The sequence below is a fragment of the Terrapene carolina genome, unplaced genomic scaffold (genome assembly GCF_002925995.2).
Source record: "Terrapene carolina triunguis isolate 2854851 unplaced genomic scaffold, T_m_triunguis-2.0 Scaffold97, whole genome shotgun sequence".
NCBI classification, from domain to species: domain Eukaryota; kingdom Metazoa; phylum Chordata; order Testudines; family Emydidae; genus Terrapene; species Terrapene triunguis.
Genome location: NW_020664448.1, coordinates 14,835,186 through 14,850,770, shown reverse-complemented (window position 1 = coordinate 14,850,770; position 15,585 = coordinate 14,835,186). Strand labels below are relative to the sequence as shown.

General features: G+C 43.1%; 1 protein-coding gene across 1 annotated transcript in view; it reads right to left on the bottom strand.

The window, feature by feature from the left end:
• Positions 1-1,663: 1,663 nt before the first annotated feature.
• FAT3 (FAT atypical cadherin 3) overlaps positions 1,664-15,585 on the bottom strand; it is a 570,769-nt gene continuing 556,847 nt past the window's right edge. Inside the window, exons 25-28 of the mRNA XM_026651587.2 lie at positions 15,311-15,397; positions 7,246-7,305; positions 3,921-3,956; positions 1,664-3,291 (exon numbers count right to left, since the gene is read on the bottom strand). Coding sequence (XP_026507372.1) covers positions 2,672-3,291; positions 3,921-3,956; positions 7,246-7,305; positions 15,311-15,397 — 803 coding nt within the window. The 3' untranslated portion in view covers positions 1,664-2,671. The remainder of the gene's footprint in view (positions 3,292-3,920; positions 3,957-7,245; positions 7,306-15,310; positions 15,398-15,585) is intronic.

The window sequence follows — 15,585 nt, the reverse complement described above, 5'->3', positions numbered from 1 at the left end:
AAAAGACAGAAAAGGAAGTATATACTGAAGCTAGTGTATTTTACCAGTGAAACTCACTGCCCACAAGATATTACTGAGGCAACAAGCTTAGTAAGACCCATTGGTCTTTTCTGGTATGGCAATTGCTATGTTACCAATTGTGTTTCCCTTTGTGACACTTTTGATATGTCCCTATAAGGAAAATAACTTAGATACCAGTGTCTCAGGGATCTATTACCCAAAGATGTTTTCTACAGATGAAGATGGTGAGTATATTTAATAACTAATTGGGGGCAAAAAAGAAAGTTCATTGCATAATAGTTCAAAATATAGTACATTAAGAGTTGACTTGAAACAAACCCCATGTATGTCACAGCCATGTTCTAAAAGAGTATTTAATTCATAGAAATTCATATCAGCATTAAAACTATTGCACAACAGCTAAACTTGCAGCTTTTAAAATTTGTTAAAACTCAAATATTCCTATCCTTGAAGTAATACTAATCTATTCCTTGCAACCACTTCTCTGCAATGTAAACTTTATAAGCAAGGCATGGTCATGCTGCATAACTGCATCTGTGCCTTGGCCTTAGCCAAACTATTTCATGGTTTGTAGGGAAATCCCTCATTTTCCTTGCAATCATGATATATTTGAAATCTGTATTTTTTCTTAAAAATGGTGGGAGAGTGGGAGGGAAAGGGGATCAAAATGTACCATGAACACATTTAGAACATATCACTCTTACAGAAGCACGTCTGCTTTGAGGAGACCAAGTGACATTCATAAATTCAATGAACACGAACTATATGCAGGCAAGTACTTCATAATACTTGTATGTGCAGTACATTGTCTTGCCTAAAGTCCACTTTATTAATTATGTACCTCTACATACTGTAACTGGATTGTTTTCTAATGAAGAATTGTTGCATGATCCAAAGTAAAACCAATCTTCTACTGATATATGATATACTGGAGGGAAGCATTGAAATATCAGGTTACACTGCAAATTTTAGAGACCATGTTTTATTAAAAGTGTCACAAGCTACACAACTATATAAGTAACATTCTCAATAACCTGTTTTCTTTTGGGGCAACTTTTGAATAATCACCAGCTGTATGATAAGAAATAAGACTGACTTATGACAACCGAATGGGTAAAATTCAGTTCAGTCAAGAATCTCTCTTCCTAAAAACGATCCAGTTAACTTATTTGACCAAGAAACAGGATAAGGCAGCAGCATGAAAAACCTGTTAGAGCATCCATTCATCCATAACTTCTACCTATTCAATAAACTTTCAGAATGACTGAGTTCTGCTAGGGAAGGATGTGGATAATAAAACATTAATGCAAAGTGAAGACTTCCTACTATTCAATGTACAACGTATAGCCACAGAGATGTACAAATACTGTAGAACTACTCGTAAAAATATTTTCACAGCATTGAATAAAGGGCGTATATATATTTTTACTGCAGTGAGTGGAAAAAACAGATTTCCATATTGCGTTTAACCTGCTCTGGATGATTAATGTGAAATGCCAAAAATTAACCTGATGTGTTGTTTTTGCATTTTACAGTATTATACAAAAGTGCTTTTAACTCTGTGAATACTATTTGGGAGTTCTGAGGGAATACAGGGCCAGATACTCAGCTGATGTTGACGTAAATAAACATTCCTCCATTGACTACACCAGCTGAGGATCTGTTCCACACACTCGAGGGCAGGACATTTTTCAACTGTAGTTGACCTAGCAATTTAAGATTATAGTAGAATGTGTATGCAAATTAATTAAAACTAATTTAACTGGACTATGACAGCACTATGACTGCTGTTAAAAAGCTGCAAGGAAGCCCAAAATAAAAGCAGCAAAATGTAGTTCAGGTTCAGTTCTGTTCTCAGATACGTGGTCACATTCTGTACACAAGTCACTGGGAGTTACACGCGTGTATCTAAGGGCAGAATTTGGCCATTAGTGAGTCAAACTCGCAAGGGTTAAATGTCACAATATTTGGAAAGTCTCATAATTCAATGTACACACAAACATCTGAAAGTAAGTTTGAATAATGGCAACCAACCTAGTCTAGTTTGGTGTATAATATATAATGCATATATCTGTCTTACTCTATACACACAAGCTAGGATTTGATGTGATATATAAACAAAACTATAAAGAAATAATTATTTATGGACAGATATCCATGTCGATAAGTTGTCTTTTAAATGCTTTTTTAATAAAACCAATGGAATTGTTTTACATATGATCAAATTCTTTCACTCTTTAGCTGACCTAAAATTTCATGCAACAGTGCCTCTTGGAATCATCCTCCCGTTTGTTAATACTGCACGGAGAGATTGTAACACTTTTAATAATACAATACCAAATAAATAGCAGGTGAAGAAAGGGAACTTAAAAGGTGAAATTGTTTCCCCCCTCAGAAACTCTGTGAGTGTACTCTTGGTAATAAATAGATGGTACATATTCTCCAGATTGTCTGTAACAATTTTGTGGCATACAGCTTAACATAACTGATCTCTTTGTGTCTGCACATACAGTATCATTTTTGAACAAGTTAATAGGTTATACTGGATTTCTGCCTTGCCCAATATACATAAATATATCTTTACCAAAATGTCTTCTCAGTATTTATACTGTTAATTGGACCAAATGACCACCAAAAAAAAAAGTCTCCTTTACACTTGTGTCTGATGCTGGGTCTCCACAAATGGAATGTGAACATTATCTAGGATGAGTTCCTCCACACTTTCAAAGTCACTCATGGCTACTTCGGAATCGTCAAAGCCACAGCTGGCTGAGATGTCAGATGAGGAGGCATCCAGAGAGTTGTGTAAGGATAAGGGCATCTTACCTGCACTAACGTTTTCCACGCTCTGGCCTGGGACAACAGCAAAAGTACTAAATTCATTCACAGTCTGAGACCCAGCAGCGTCCATCTCATTGGGGAGCTGATGAGGAGGGAGGTATTGGCTAGGGTGAAACTGTGGCCGCCGTCTGCAATCTGGGCTGAGTGTGCTAGCCATAGAGACTGGCTGGGATGGCGGAAGGGTTTCATATTGGTCTGGATAGTCCTCTGGGAGCGGAGGTGGTAACTGGTCCTGACTTAAAAACTCCTCTTCGTGAGGAGGAGGATAGTCGCTGTCAATGTCATAGCCACCAAGGTAGTAATCAGTTTCCAGCTCCCTGTTACTTCCATGATGCACCGAGCCTCCATCTGCTGTTTCATAATTGGGCACTTCCTCAATGTCAGACAATCGAGCGCTTGGCATCCAGTCAGAGGTGTCCCAATGATAAGCTGTAAAGGGGAACAAACTCTTTAGGATGGAGAGTAATAAGAACAAAACCTATTGCATGCACCTGCTACAGAGCAAATATTCACAGCAAATTTCAGCCACAAATGCAAATATAATCAGCATGCTCCATAGCCTGCTAAAACTGGTCAGCCATGCTCTCCCCAGAGGGGTGGGGGGGAAACAACTTTACATCACGGTGCCAACACAAAGATTAAAAGAAACAAAACATGACCATCTGAAAGCATTTCACACTGAAGGATGCAAGTAAGTGTATTAGAAATTATGAGTCTAAGAAACCAAAATGCTAGAAATCTGTGAATTAATATTTTTCACAAGAGATTTTAAAAAATCCAGCATGCTCAAAATAGCACGTCTGTCACCCCCAAACAACTTTGTTTTAGGAGAGAAAATACACAGGACACACAAAGTGAACGGTTGAGAGGTCAAAAAGTATGGACTGCTCCTGAAGTAAACACTGGATGGCAAAATTCCCAAGCATGCAGAATTTGGACATAATATAATCCGGAAGAGGGAAGACAGATGAAGCACATCGATACTGAGAAAACAGAAACCAATGCCTTCCCCCCCACCGACACAGTCCAAAAGGCAGAAAGCATCTCAGAAAAGTCACCTCTGTTGTAGTTCTGTCCTTGATCCATAACAGACACTGTTAGATACAAAGTGAAAAGTAAAAGCTGGTAATTCAAAGCTTGCTACCAGCATAGAGTTACAGGTGAAAATACAACTCTTAGCATGCATATGTCTAAAATACAGCTGGCTGTACGTTGTTTTAATAGCATTTTTAATTGCGCCTTAGTTTAACGTACCAGGTAAGCTTGCAGAGTCAAACTTAGGCATATATGGAAACATTCTGTTACTTGTATCAGCAGGTCATATTCCTTTCCTTTCATCATCTTAATTATCTATCCTCCCTTAACAAATATGGAATTAAATTAAAGCTGGAATTCTTAGTATGAAAGGGCCACCCACAGTCTGTAAGGTTTATAACTGTATAATATATTTTTCTCTCTCTTGCTCACTTTGAAATGGAAAAATAAGAATCTACCATTCTCAGGGCCAGTTCAAACAAATCTCAGTTCAGATACACCTCTACCTCAATATAACGCCACCCAATATAACACGAATTCGGATATAACGCGGTAAAGCAGTGCTCTGGGGGAGCGGGGGAGGGGGGGCGGGGCTGCGCACTCCGGTGGATCAAAGCAAGTTCGATATAACGCGGTTTCACCTATAACATGGTAATATTTTTTGGCTCCCGAGGACAGCGTTATATCGAGGTAGAGGTGTATCATGATGATGGGCATGGTATAAAAACCTGAATAGAATAGAAAGCCATTCCATGGGGTTATCAGCGATACTACCCAAGATTGCATGCTCCCCGATCCTACACCCGTGACCCCCAAACTGTTCTGCCATGCTAGCTGATGGGGGAAGGGGGATTCCAATATGGGGTAGGGAAGAGAAGAGGGATGAAGGTTTTGCGTTAAATGGGAGGAGAGTAACCTGTTATGTTTTCTTAAAAAGAAGCTCTAATAATTCAATCACTAGTTACTGGGCTCAATGCAGGAAATCACTGAGCAAAAATCTATGGACTGTGTTATTGTAGGAGGTCAGATTAAATCATCATAAAGGTACTTTATGGCCTTCAAATGTATTAATCTATGTATCCCAGCCAGGGCTGAGATAAAAGTGTGTGTGGAAGGGGGGTCGGAGGGAAACCATCCCAGTTCCCTGGGGGCTCAATTTATTAACATCACATAGAGCTCTCATTCAGCACCAGGCCAGTTTACATGGGAATGTAGCGTGGTTAGTAAACGACATGCTAGCCTCCCAACTGGTCTCTGGGATGGCTGGGGACATGCTTGCCTGGAGGCTGCATGTGTGGCGGCACTGAACCTCCACTAGCCATCCAAATATTGTCCAAAAAGAGCCTAAAAGGAATGATTACACCAGTGGTCCCCAAATTTTTATCTCGTGCTCCCCACCCCGACCTGGGGCCAGGAGCGAGGCTGTGGCTCTGGGGGGGGGGGGGTACGGGGTAAGGGGGCCAAGGCTGGTGCCACAGCTGGGGGTGGGGCCAGGAGCAGAACTGGGTGGCACTCCCTCCCCACCCCACATGGGGGCTGGCCTGGGCCCCAGCTGCGCCCCCCCAAATGTTCCTCCATGCTCCCCCCTTGGGGGTTGCACCACACAATTTGGGGACCGCTGGATTACACTGACAACACTCTTTGTTTGTAACCAGCATTATGCTCTCCTCCCAGCGGTCTTCAGTCAGTGCCATTATACTGTACCCACGGCGCACCAGGTACCTTAGCAGCTGCATCTTTTCACTACCCAGTAGAACCTCACTAATTTGCTGAACCTGCACCACCCACAATTCCCACATGAAACAATGCCCTCTGCCCCCTGCCCCGACTTCCCAGCAAGGATTTAACAGCAGATGATGTTGTGAGGTCTCATGTGACTAAGGGCTTGTCTACACCGCGAGCGGCGTTAGCTTTGTCGCAAAGCCACATTCACAGTGCCGCTTACGTCGGCAAAACTTTTATCTTTCGCGGGGGGGGGCTGTTTTTGTCGACAACTTCGCAGCGTAGACATACCCTAAGAATCCACTGCTTTCACCCAACTCTACCACAGAACATCTAGGTCTCACATCAGGAGTCTGGAGGTGGGCACAACATTTTCAGTGGAGGCTTCTGAAATTTATTTCTACATTGTCTTGAGTCAACTGACCTTTATGGCATGGTGTACAGCCAATTTGTTTTTCAAGTTTTTGCCTTGAGACACTGAGGTATTGGCGTTGTTTCTTATTTTCTTAATTTGGGGTGGAGTCTATTTTATTAGTTAACATTGATTACCTCATTGTATTGGTTTTATTACATTGTATATGTTAGACAACATATCCTTAGATCTCAGGAAATAAGCAAGTATATTCATAAGCAATTCCGGCTAAATGAATCTTTGAAAACTGCCATGAAAATATACTAGCCTGGGCACAAAATCATCTAGCTCCCCATTTATTGCCATTATAATAAAGACATCAGAAACATTACTCAGCCTGGGCTAGCAGTAGTCTGTAAGGCTGGACTAAACTATGCCTGCTAAATAAGCGTGAAATCCTGAGCAAGCCAGACTTGATGGGCTTAGCAAATAAATAATAAAACCTAGCTCTTAGATAGCACTTCTCACCAGTAGATCTTAAAGGGTTTTGCAAAGGAGGAGAGTATAATTATCCCCATTTTACAAGTGGGGAAACTGAGGCACAGCAAGGTGAAGTGACTTGCCCCGCAAGCTAAGTGTTCCAGCTGGGAACAGAACCCAGTTGTCCTGAGTCCGATGCTTTATTCACTAGGCAATACTGCCTCCAATGGGGGGGGCTATCTAACCCTCACTCTAACTGAGAACCAGGACATGTTTCTGTAGTAGCATCCATAGCTTTCTGCACAACCCGTGTGTTGGCATTGTGGCATTTGGGACCATTTGGCTATGCCCACGCCGACCTTCAGCCCCCATCTCCCCTCCATGTGGTCCTGTGGAGTGAAGAGCTGCAGAACTTAGCTCCACTGTGGTCAGGGGTTAAACAGTTCCCAAGCATCTACCTGTAGGACAGCCACAGCAATTTGGCTACGTCATGAGCTTAATCTTGCTCCCATTCAAGTCAACAGAATAACTCCCATTGACTTGAATGGCACAGGATCAAGCCCCATGTGCCTTTCTGTACCCTGGATGTCACCCAAAATTACCAAAGTAGATTTTGTGATGCATCATCCTAGCTCTTATTCTGCTGTGTTTGTCTGTGACCTTGCTAATTTCTAAAGCCGTCATCTGTAGTGAGTTTGTCAGTCAGTGTAGATTAGTGAGGTTCTGCTGTAGTGTTTCAACAAAGAATACAGGAGGCAATGTTTGCAGAATAATAAAGAAAAAAAATTAAATACCTTCATTTTCTATAGTGTCAACTACATTGTTGACAAGCTGTATGACAGTCACTATGGAAGCTTGTGGAAAAGGGAGAGCAGAAAATAAAGGGAGGGGAAGGACAGCTTTAGGTTAGTATTTAAAAACACACACAATATGTTCCCACATTAAAATTTCTCATACAGAACTGGCATGGAAAAGGCTGCCAAACAATTCATGAATTATGCAGTGGTTTCCAACACATTTCATTTCAGATAATCCTGTATATTTTTCGAATGGAAAAGCACATGGTGATAAATTCCAAAGCATTACTTCCAAAAAGGCACATGCAATGATGAATATCGACTCAAATTCAAACGGGACTGTCCAGCTGATTAAATTAACCAAAGTAGTATCTAGTTTTTACCAGATACTAATCTCAAATTAATTCTTGCTCAAAGTCCTCCAGAGACAGTGTGGTGTGTTCCAAGGAATCATTATCTTTGAGGCAATCACACAGATCTGAAATGGTGTTAAGCCTTCAACTTAATCTATTTCCTAATAGAGATATTTTACTTATTTACTGTGCGTACCCTGCAGTATAGTAACTCCAGGACATTAGGCAGTGCTGCTATAATTAGGACACAGTCAAATTTTCAGTCCAAATTTCGACCCGCGTTAAATAAAATGCTATGTTGAATGTCCTGTGGGTTCAAAACATGTGTTTTACCAGTAACTAATTTAGACCAATCACGGTTAAATACAGGACCAAACAGCATTGTATGGCATAGACACCTTGACAGTAGCAATGAGTGGACTCCACAAGGTCCTGGGTTTTGGATGAGCTACTTCAAGTTCAGATGCTTATCTGAACCTTCTCCCGATCACAGCTTGGCAAACCAGGACTTGACATTTTTTGCGAACAAGTTTTCATAGGTGGTTTCTGAATGTGCAGCATTATTCTGATTAATATCCCATTCTGCTTCTGCTGAGAGGCTAGCCCCTGCACTGAGGCATGGTCCCAGGCCTACTGGAGTCAGTGGAAAGACTTCCATTAAATTGGTGCTGACTCTTCATGAATGAACAGTCTTTCCCATCTCTAATTACCATGAGCCAACTTAATGGTCCTGGGAAGAGGCCCCCTTATTGAGCCAGAAATAGCCTCTCTTCTCATCCCTCATTGACAGCCATTTAGCAGAGAGAGGCCTGGTTAACCAAATAAACCATATCCTTGAGCTGTGTTGACCTTATAGATGCCATCAGTGATTATAATCATATAAACAAGGGAGTCCCATATCTGTTAATGCACCATGAGTAATAGAGAGGGATAAAAAACCCTCCATTATATGCTGCTGCATGACTGGGGAAAGAGGGTGAAGGGAGCACTAAGTGGCCACTTGGCCAGTAGGATTCCACCAGCATAAATTACAGAGTCACTGTTTAGCCTAGCAGCACCAACTAGTGCAAGATTTGGCACACACAATTTGGAGACATAAAAAAAATCTTGTCCGTCCCTCTGCTAATACAAATGCATGGCTAATGAAAAAAAAAGGCAAAGCCCGAAGAGACTGTGATGCTAGTGTGAAGCATCTCAGAGACAAGAGTTGAAAACAAAATATTAAAAACCAGGGTCAGCCTCGCATGGAAATGGCAGTGCAAAAAGCGAACAAAATGTTGGGAATCATTAAGAAAGGGATAGATAATAAGACAGAAAATATCATATTGCCTCTATATAAATCCATGGTATGCCCACAACTTGAATACTGCATGCAGATGTGGTCGCCCCATCTCAAAAAAGATATATTGGAATTGGAAAAGGTTCAGAAAAGGGTAACAAAAATGATTAGGCTTCCATATGTGGAGAGATTAGTAAGACTGGTACTTTTCAGCTTGGAAAAGAGACAACTAAGGGGGGATATGGTAGAGGTCTATAAAATCATGACTGGTGTGGAGAAAGTAAATAAGGTAGTGTTATTTACTCCTTCTCATAACACAAGAATTAGGGGTCACCAAATGAAATTAATAGGCCGCAGGTTTAAAACAAACAAAAGGAAGTATTTTTTTCACACAACGCATAGTCAACTGGTGGAACGCCTTGCTAGAGGATGTTGTGAAGGCCAAGACTATAACAGGGTTGAAAAAAAGAACTAGATAAGTTCATGGAGGATAGGTCCATCAGTGGCTATTAGCCAGGATGGGTAGGGATGGTGTCCCTAGCTTCTGTTTGCCAGAAGCTGGGAATAGGCGACAGGGGATGGATCACTTGATTATTACCTGTTCTGTTCATTCCCTCTGGGGCACCTGGCATTGGCCACTGTCGGAAGACAGGATAGTGGGCTAGATGGACCTTTGGTCTGACCCAGTATAACCGTTCTTATGTTAAGGAGTTACCCTTCCCCATGGGATCTGAGTTTGGGTTCTGAGACTAGTTGCAAGAGATAGCAGGGACTGGGACTACTTGCAGAGGCTGTGCACTTAGTCTCCTCATGCTGTTCTGGAGGGAATCCCTCTGGCTGATTCATTATGACAGGGGTAGCATCCACGAACAGGGTCAGCTTTTGTGGCGAGAACTAGGGGTCCCTCTGATCCCTGAACCAACTCACCCACCCTAGATCCCCAGTAACCTGATAGTGTCCTTTTAAGTTTGCTTTAGCCCATCCATTCAAAATTCCTTCTTACAGGAAACAGTAACTTGACTTCAAAGTGCACTCTCAAAACCTTTGTGCTGAGAGCAGGCATTCTTTTCCCATTAAGGTTTATAAGGAATTTTAAGACATCATTTTCCTTTTTTGGTCACGAAAATTAATGCTAATTACTCTGAACACAACAAACTGAGACAAGCAATTTAAACACATTCAATGTCACCTTAAAAAAAAAAACCCAGTCACAGTAAATGTTCACAATAAAAAGCATTCAAAAGAAATGTTAGAATTATGAGAAGAACCCACTGAAGCTATGGAAATCTACAGAGAAAGCCCCAAACCAGCAACACTCGGGGGAACGTATGCTGCCTACCCAGGTATTGATACAGTATGATGTTTCTCTTAGAAGGAAGCAGCAATACCTTTTGCTTGTAATGGCACTTTTAGAGGAACTATTCCCAGCTCCAGCAAGATGAGCTCTATTGCTTCCATATATGGAACAAGCTTCCCAAGTCAGTGGAAGATGAAAACTCTACACAGTTTTGCCAATAATTTTTGCAACATGATGCAATACATTGCCCGGTCCCAAAAGAGGACAGTCTGTTGCAGGCAGGGTCATGCGCAACCTTGATGGGAAGAAGTGTAAAGATGACTCCTCTTTCGTGTCTCCTTGAGGACGTGGCTGGTGAGCAGCTATGCAGTTTCGGGGGCAACACTCTGACCTTTGCAAGACTGATTCATTCACTAGCTTTAGAATGGAACTACAGTGTGGGAATGTGAGGTGGTGAGTCATCCCTGAACCAGAGCCTGATTAAATCCCTCGCATTGATGAGTCATTCCTCTGCCAGGCTCCAGTCAATGCACAAGCCAGCAGCTGCTCTGGTGACTCTCAGGGCACCTATATAAGCCTCACAGGAGAAACAGTAGCTCAGTCTGCCCAGTGTCACAGAATGGCTTGGAACAATCCCCTGCCTGATAGTGGTGACGAGTCCCACAGGTCCTGCTCTTGCTCCAGCCTTGTTTCCAGTCCTGCTCCTGGAGAAACACTTAACTGCTTTAAAAGGAGAGTGTCTCCTTACCCCCTGTGTGTGTGTCCATGTATGTCTGAATTCTGTCTGTGCTCCTCTTTGGGGGTCCTACAGTGAAAAAAATCACAAAAAACAGAATATGCTATTCTGCACTGACTTCTGTGGGATGACGCCGATGACCTAAAAGGCCTTCCTATTCTCTCTGAAGCTCTCTGAGCCTTGATTACAGTAGATACTGAACTAGAATTCTTATCTTTAAGGGACATATTTTAAATACTGCTTCCACAAAATGTGTATGGACACAAAGGGTCCAATCCAGCTCCCAGGAGGACTTTTGCCTAGGGTTGCCAACTTTGGTTGGCAGTATTCCTGGAGGTTTCATCAGATTACATAATCTTTAATTAAAGGTTAATCTTTAATTCCTGGAGACTCCAGGACAATCCTGGAGGGCTGGCAACTCTAGTTTTGCCATTGACTTACAGGATCAGGTACCTGAAAAGCCTGCACTCACACTAGTTAGAATTTGGTTGGCGTAAAAGGTAACTGCATGCACGTGCAAATGCATGTTTTGCAAATGCAACAGAAGTGCAACAAATAATGCAGGATTACATAGCCAGTTTTGAAAATTTGAATTTGAACTGCATGGAAGCTTGGCCTTAACTGCAAGGAAACTGAGTCTTTGCTCTTTTTGTTTTAAATAAAAATGTGCATTTTTTCTTTTACTTATTTTGAAAGGGGAGGAAAAAATAATCAATTGGACAAGAAAATGTGAATGTGTTCAGTTTATTCAGATATAAAGGAGAAGGAAAACAGTCACTTGTTTGATAGCTACCGTCCAGCTATAGTCAGCATTTTTTGTAGCCTATGAATTAAAAAGATAGCCAAATTGCTACCCTGTCTGTGAAAGAAAGAGTAAAATTCTCCCCTTCATTCCATGGGGGAGGCATCACTTATACATTCTGCACTCCTTCCAGACGGGGTATGGATCCAAGAGGAGAATTTCAACCGAACACTGGTACAAGGTATGATTGAGACTGTTTACTTTTTATCACCAAGAACACATATTCTAAGCTTTTTATTGTGCTTATAATTTTGGGTTTGAAAACTCTGAACATCTTACAATGGAAGGAGGAAGGGTGATTCTTGTTAAAGGACTGCACTGAGCCTCAGGAGATCGTAGGTTCACAGATTTGTTCCAGGCTATGCCAGGCTTTCTGTGTGATGCTTAATCTCCCTGTCCCTCAGTTTCCTCCTCTGAAAAGTGGGGAGAATACCATTTTACAAGGGAGCAGAGTGGATAGCTTCATTCCTGTGTGGGAGGTGCTGAGACTCTATGGGCATGAGTACCACAGAAAAGGTCAAATTGTCTGAAATTTCTATTTTTAAGGCATGGATGAAAAGACTGAGTCAAGTGAATAAGAGGAGTTACTCACCTGTAACTGGAGGTCCTTTGAGATGTGTGGTACCTATCTGTATTCCTCTGTGGGTTATGCATGTGCACCATGAGCCCAGAGCCGGAACATTTGAAAACAGTGTCTGTTGGTCCACGCATGCCCCCTGCCTCACCTCACAAAGGGCAGGCTGGACTGACCGCCTCTCTGGTTGCTTCTCTACCACAAATCAAATAAGATCTGAACCAGAGGGGAAGGAGAGTGGGTAGTGGAATACAGATAGGGACCACACATCTCGAAGACCCTCCAGTTACAGGTAAGTAATCTCCTCTTCTTCTTCAAGTGATGGTCCCTATGGTATTCCACTGTGGGTGACTGACAAGCAGTACCTAAGTAGGAGGGTGTGCGGATGTTGATTGTAGGGCTGAAAGGAGTAATCCTGTCCCAAAGGAGGCATCAGCAGAAGAGTCCTGCACCTGGGCATAATGTCTCGCAAATATGTGAATGGAGTCCCATGGGGCTGCTTTACAGATGTCCCGGAAGAGTACCTCCTGAGGAGATGCCAGAGTTGTTGCTTGCGCGCTTTTAGAATGAGCTCTTACCCCTCGGGGGCTGGGGGTTCAAAAGCTGATAGAGTAGAATGCAGCCAGAGATCCATTTGGAGAGTATCTGGGTGGAGATGGTGTGTCCATTGACTTTTTCTGCTGTGGTGATGAACAGTCTTGGGGACATCCTGGTTGGTTTTGTAAAAAGCCAAGGCACGCTGAACATCGAGGGAGTGGAGTCTTTGTTCCTCTGTGGAAGTGTGCGGTTTTGGGAAGAACACAGGTAAGAGAACGGATTGGTTAAGGTGAACTACCAAAACTACTTTAGGGGAGAATTTGGGGTGTAGGTATAAAGAACCTTATCCTTATGGAATATAGTGTATGGAGGATCTGCCATCACCACTCCAAGTTCACCAACCCTTCTCACTGAGATGATGTCTACAAGGAAAGCGACCTTCCTGGAAAGGAGGGACATGGAGCAAGTAGCTAAAGGCTCAAAGGCGGGGCCTTGTGAGTACTGAGAGAACACAGTTCAGGTCCCACTGGGGGTCAGGCTTTTGAGTAGGTGGGAAGGTTCTGATTAGGCTTTTCCAGAATCTATTGGTCAGCGGCTGTGCGAAGATCGAGTAGCCCCAAGAAGGTGGATTGTATGCACTGATCACCGCCAAGTGTACTTGCAAGGAGCTGATGGACAAAGAGAGGATATAGTCCAAGATGAAAGGAATATCTGTAGTCTCTGGGAGAATGCCTCTTTGCTTTGCCCAAGAAGAGAACAACTGAGAGCCAAAATGTCCTGTGGAACGGCAACAGATTCAGATCTCCCCTGTGTGAGAGGTTTTGCCTGGGCCATCGGAGCTGGCAAGCAGGGTGGTATCTGAAGTTGGCGGTGATCGGACTTTGTTGGTGCGGACAGATCCCGGGGTTTGGGAGGAGCTGGGGATGACTGTGCCAATGGACAATGGTCTGGTACCAATGGAGCCCAATGCTTTGAACTTTCTTGTTGTGCCTCTGGGACTTAGGACCTACTAAATCCTCATAGGCCAAGCCAGTGGGCTTGCTTACAACTGAGTCCAACTTCTTTCAAGTGGACTTAGAGGAAGACTTAGTCTCATGCTTATGAGAGTGCTTCCTAGCTTCCTGACAAGACCCCACCGTAGGGTCTCTGCAGGCAGATTCTCTCACACCAGAGTCAGACTTCACAGCAGGAGGCGCACTCTTTGCTGAATCAGGCCGATGTACGGGGTGTGTGTGGGGGGGTGTTCCCGGGCCTGGGTCCAACTGGGGCCTCATGGCCTCCATGAGGATTTGCGGAGAGGAAGTTCTCGCCCTTCTCGGGTATGGCTGGGGAACAATCAGCGGATACTGCACCTCACCGCAATGTGAGTTTCCCCAAGGCAGTACAGGCAGCGCTGGTGGTCATCGCTGACTGAGAAGGATTGCGAGCAGGAGCACAGAGTCTGAAGTCTGAAGTCCTGGGCATAGTCTGGTACCCAACTGGAGTGCGAGAGGGGGGCTAATAGTTTAAAAAACTATTAAAACATTAAAAACTATTAAAACCTATTAGAACTGTTAAACTATTTACAGACTAGATGATTCTTATTTTGTAGAAGAAAGCTGAAGCTGTGGACACTAAAGTTTCTCACCTGGACCATGTGGCGGTGAGAAGAGACTGGAGAGGTGGTTGGTCTGCCCCACCCTCAGTCCCCTGGGTTGGAAGCACAAGGTGAGCCAGGGCGTATGGACAGACCAAAATCTGTAGCTCAGGACGCATGGTGCGCGTGTGTAACCCACAGTGGAATACAATAGGGACCATCACTCGAAGAAGAATCTGTGCGATCTGATGACAAGACAATTTCCCCCCCCAGGAAAAGCACTCGTGAGCGCAACAAAAATAAGTGCTATGCTGCTTGTGGGTTAAAGGTCACAGCTTAAGCAAAAGGATCTGTGAGTGCATTTCACTTTAAGTGCTTTTTCTAATATTTAAGAGCACTTAAGGAAGAGCTGTACACGATGATTGGGGAACTAGATCTCCACATGCTTCATTAATTGATTGTCGAGGATGCTAAGAACAATTTCTTTGTGATAATCTTTCTGATGCATCTGAATTAGGCATCCACTTTCATGGCAGGAGCATCTAGCCTTTTTTCAGACCACTGCTCATCCTACGCGGTCCTTAGGAATAGAGGTTTGATCGGCTGCTTAATTTTAGGCCCCATATATTCACCCCTTGTATAACCTTATGTCAACCACCGAGGTAATAATCTAATACATGAGAGCAGGGAACTAACTTTCTCTGAGTTGGGATGTAATGGTACTGATCATTCATCCAGCTGTGATTCCTAGCATGACAGTCACAAACGACTGTCCACTGAAAGGTAGTGGAGTTTTTTGTTGAGAATCCTAAAGGAGACTTTGCAAACCTTATAGGATTTCCCTTTGAATGGATTCTTGAGACATGAAAAAGGTATTGCTCCAAGGCTGAAAGACGCTGCTGCTTTACATCCAGGTCCATTACATTCCTTGCGTTCTGGACCTTTGGGTCCATTGTAAAGCTGGGTCTTCCTAGGACAGCTCAGGGCTTTTTTCCCTTTAATTGAGGGAAAAAAATAAAAAAGAACCACAGAGAGGTTTAGAACCCAGGAGCTCTGTGCTCCCAAGACTGTGCGCAGACTGCACTAGATTTTCTACCAGATTCCAGCCCTCTCTCTGTAAGGGCTGGATGGGTTTACAAGATGTGGAAACAACTGAAAGTGGTGGCAACCTCTGCTAATCAGT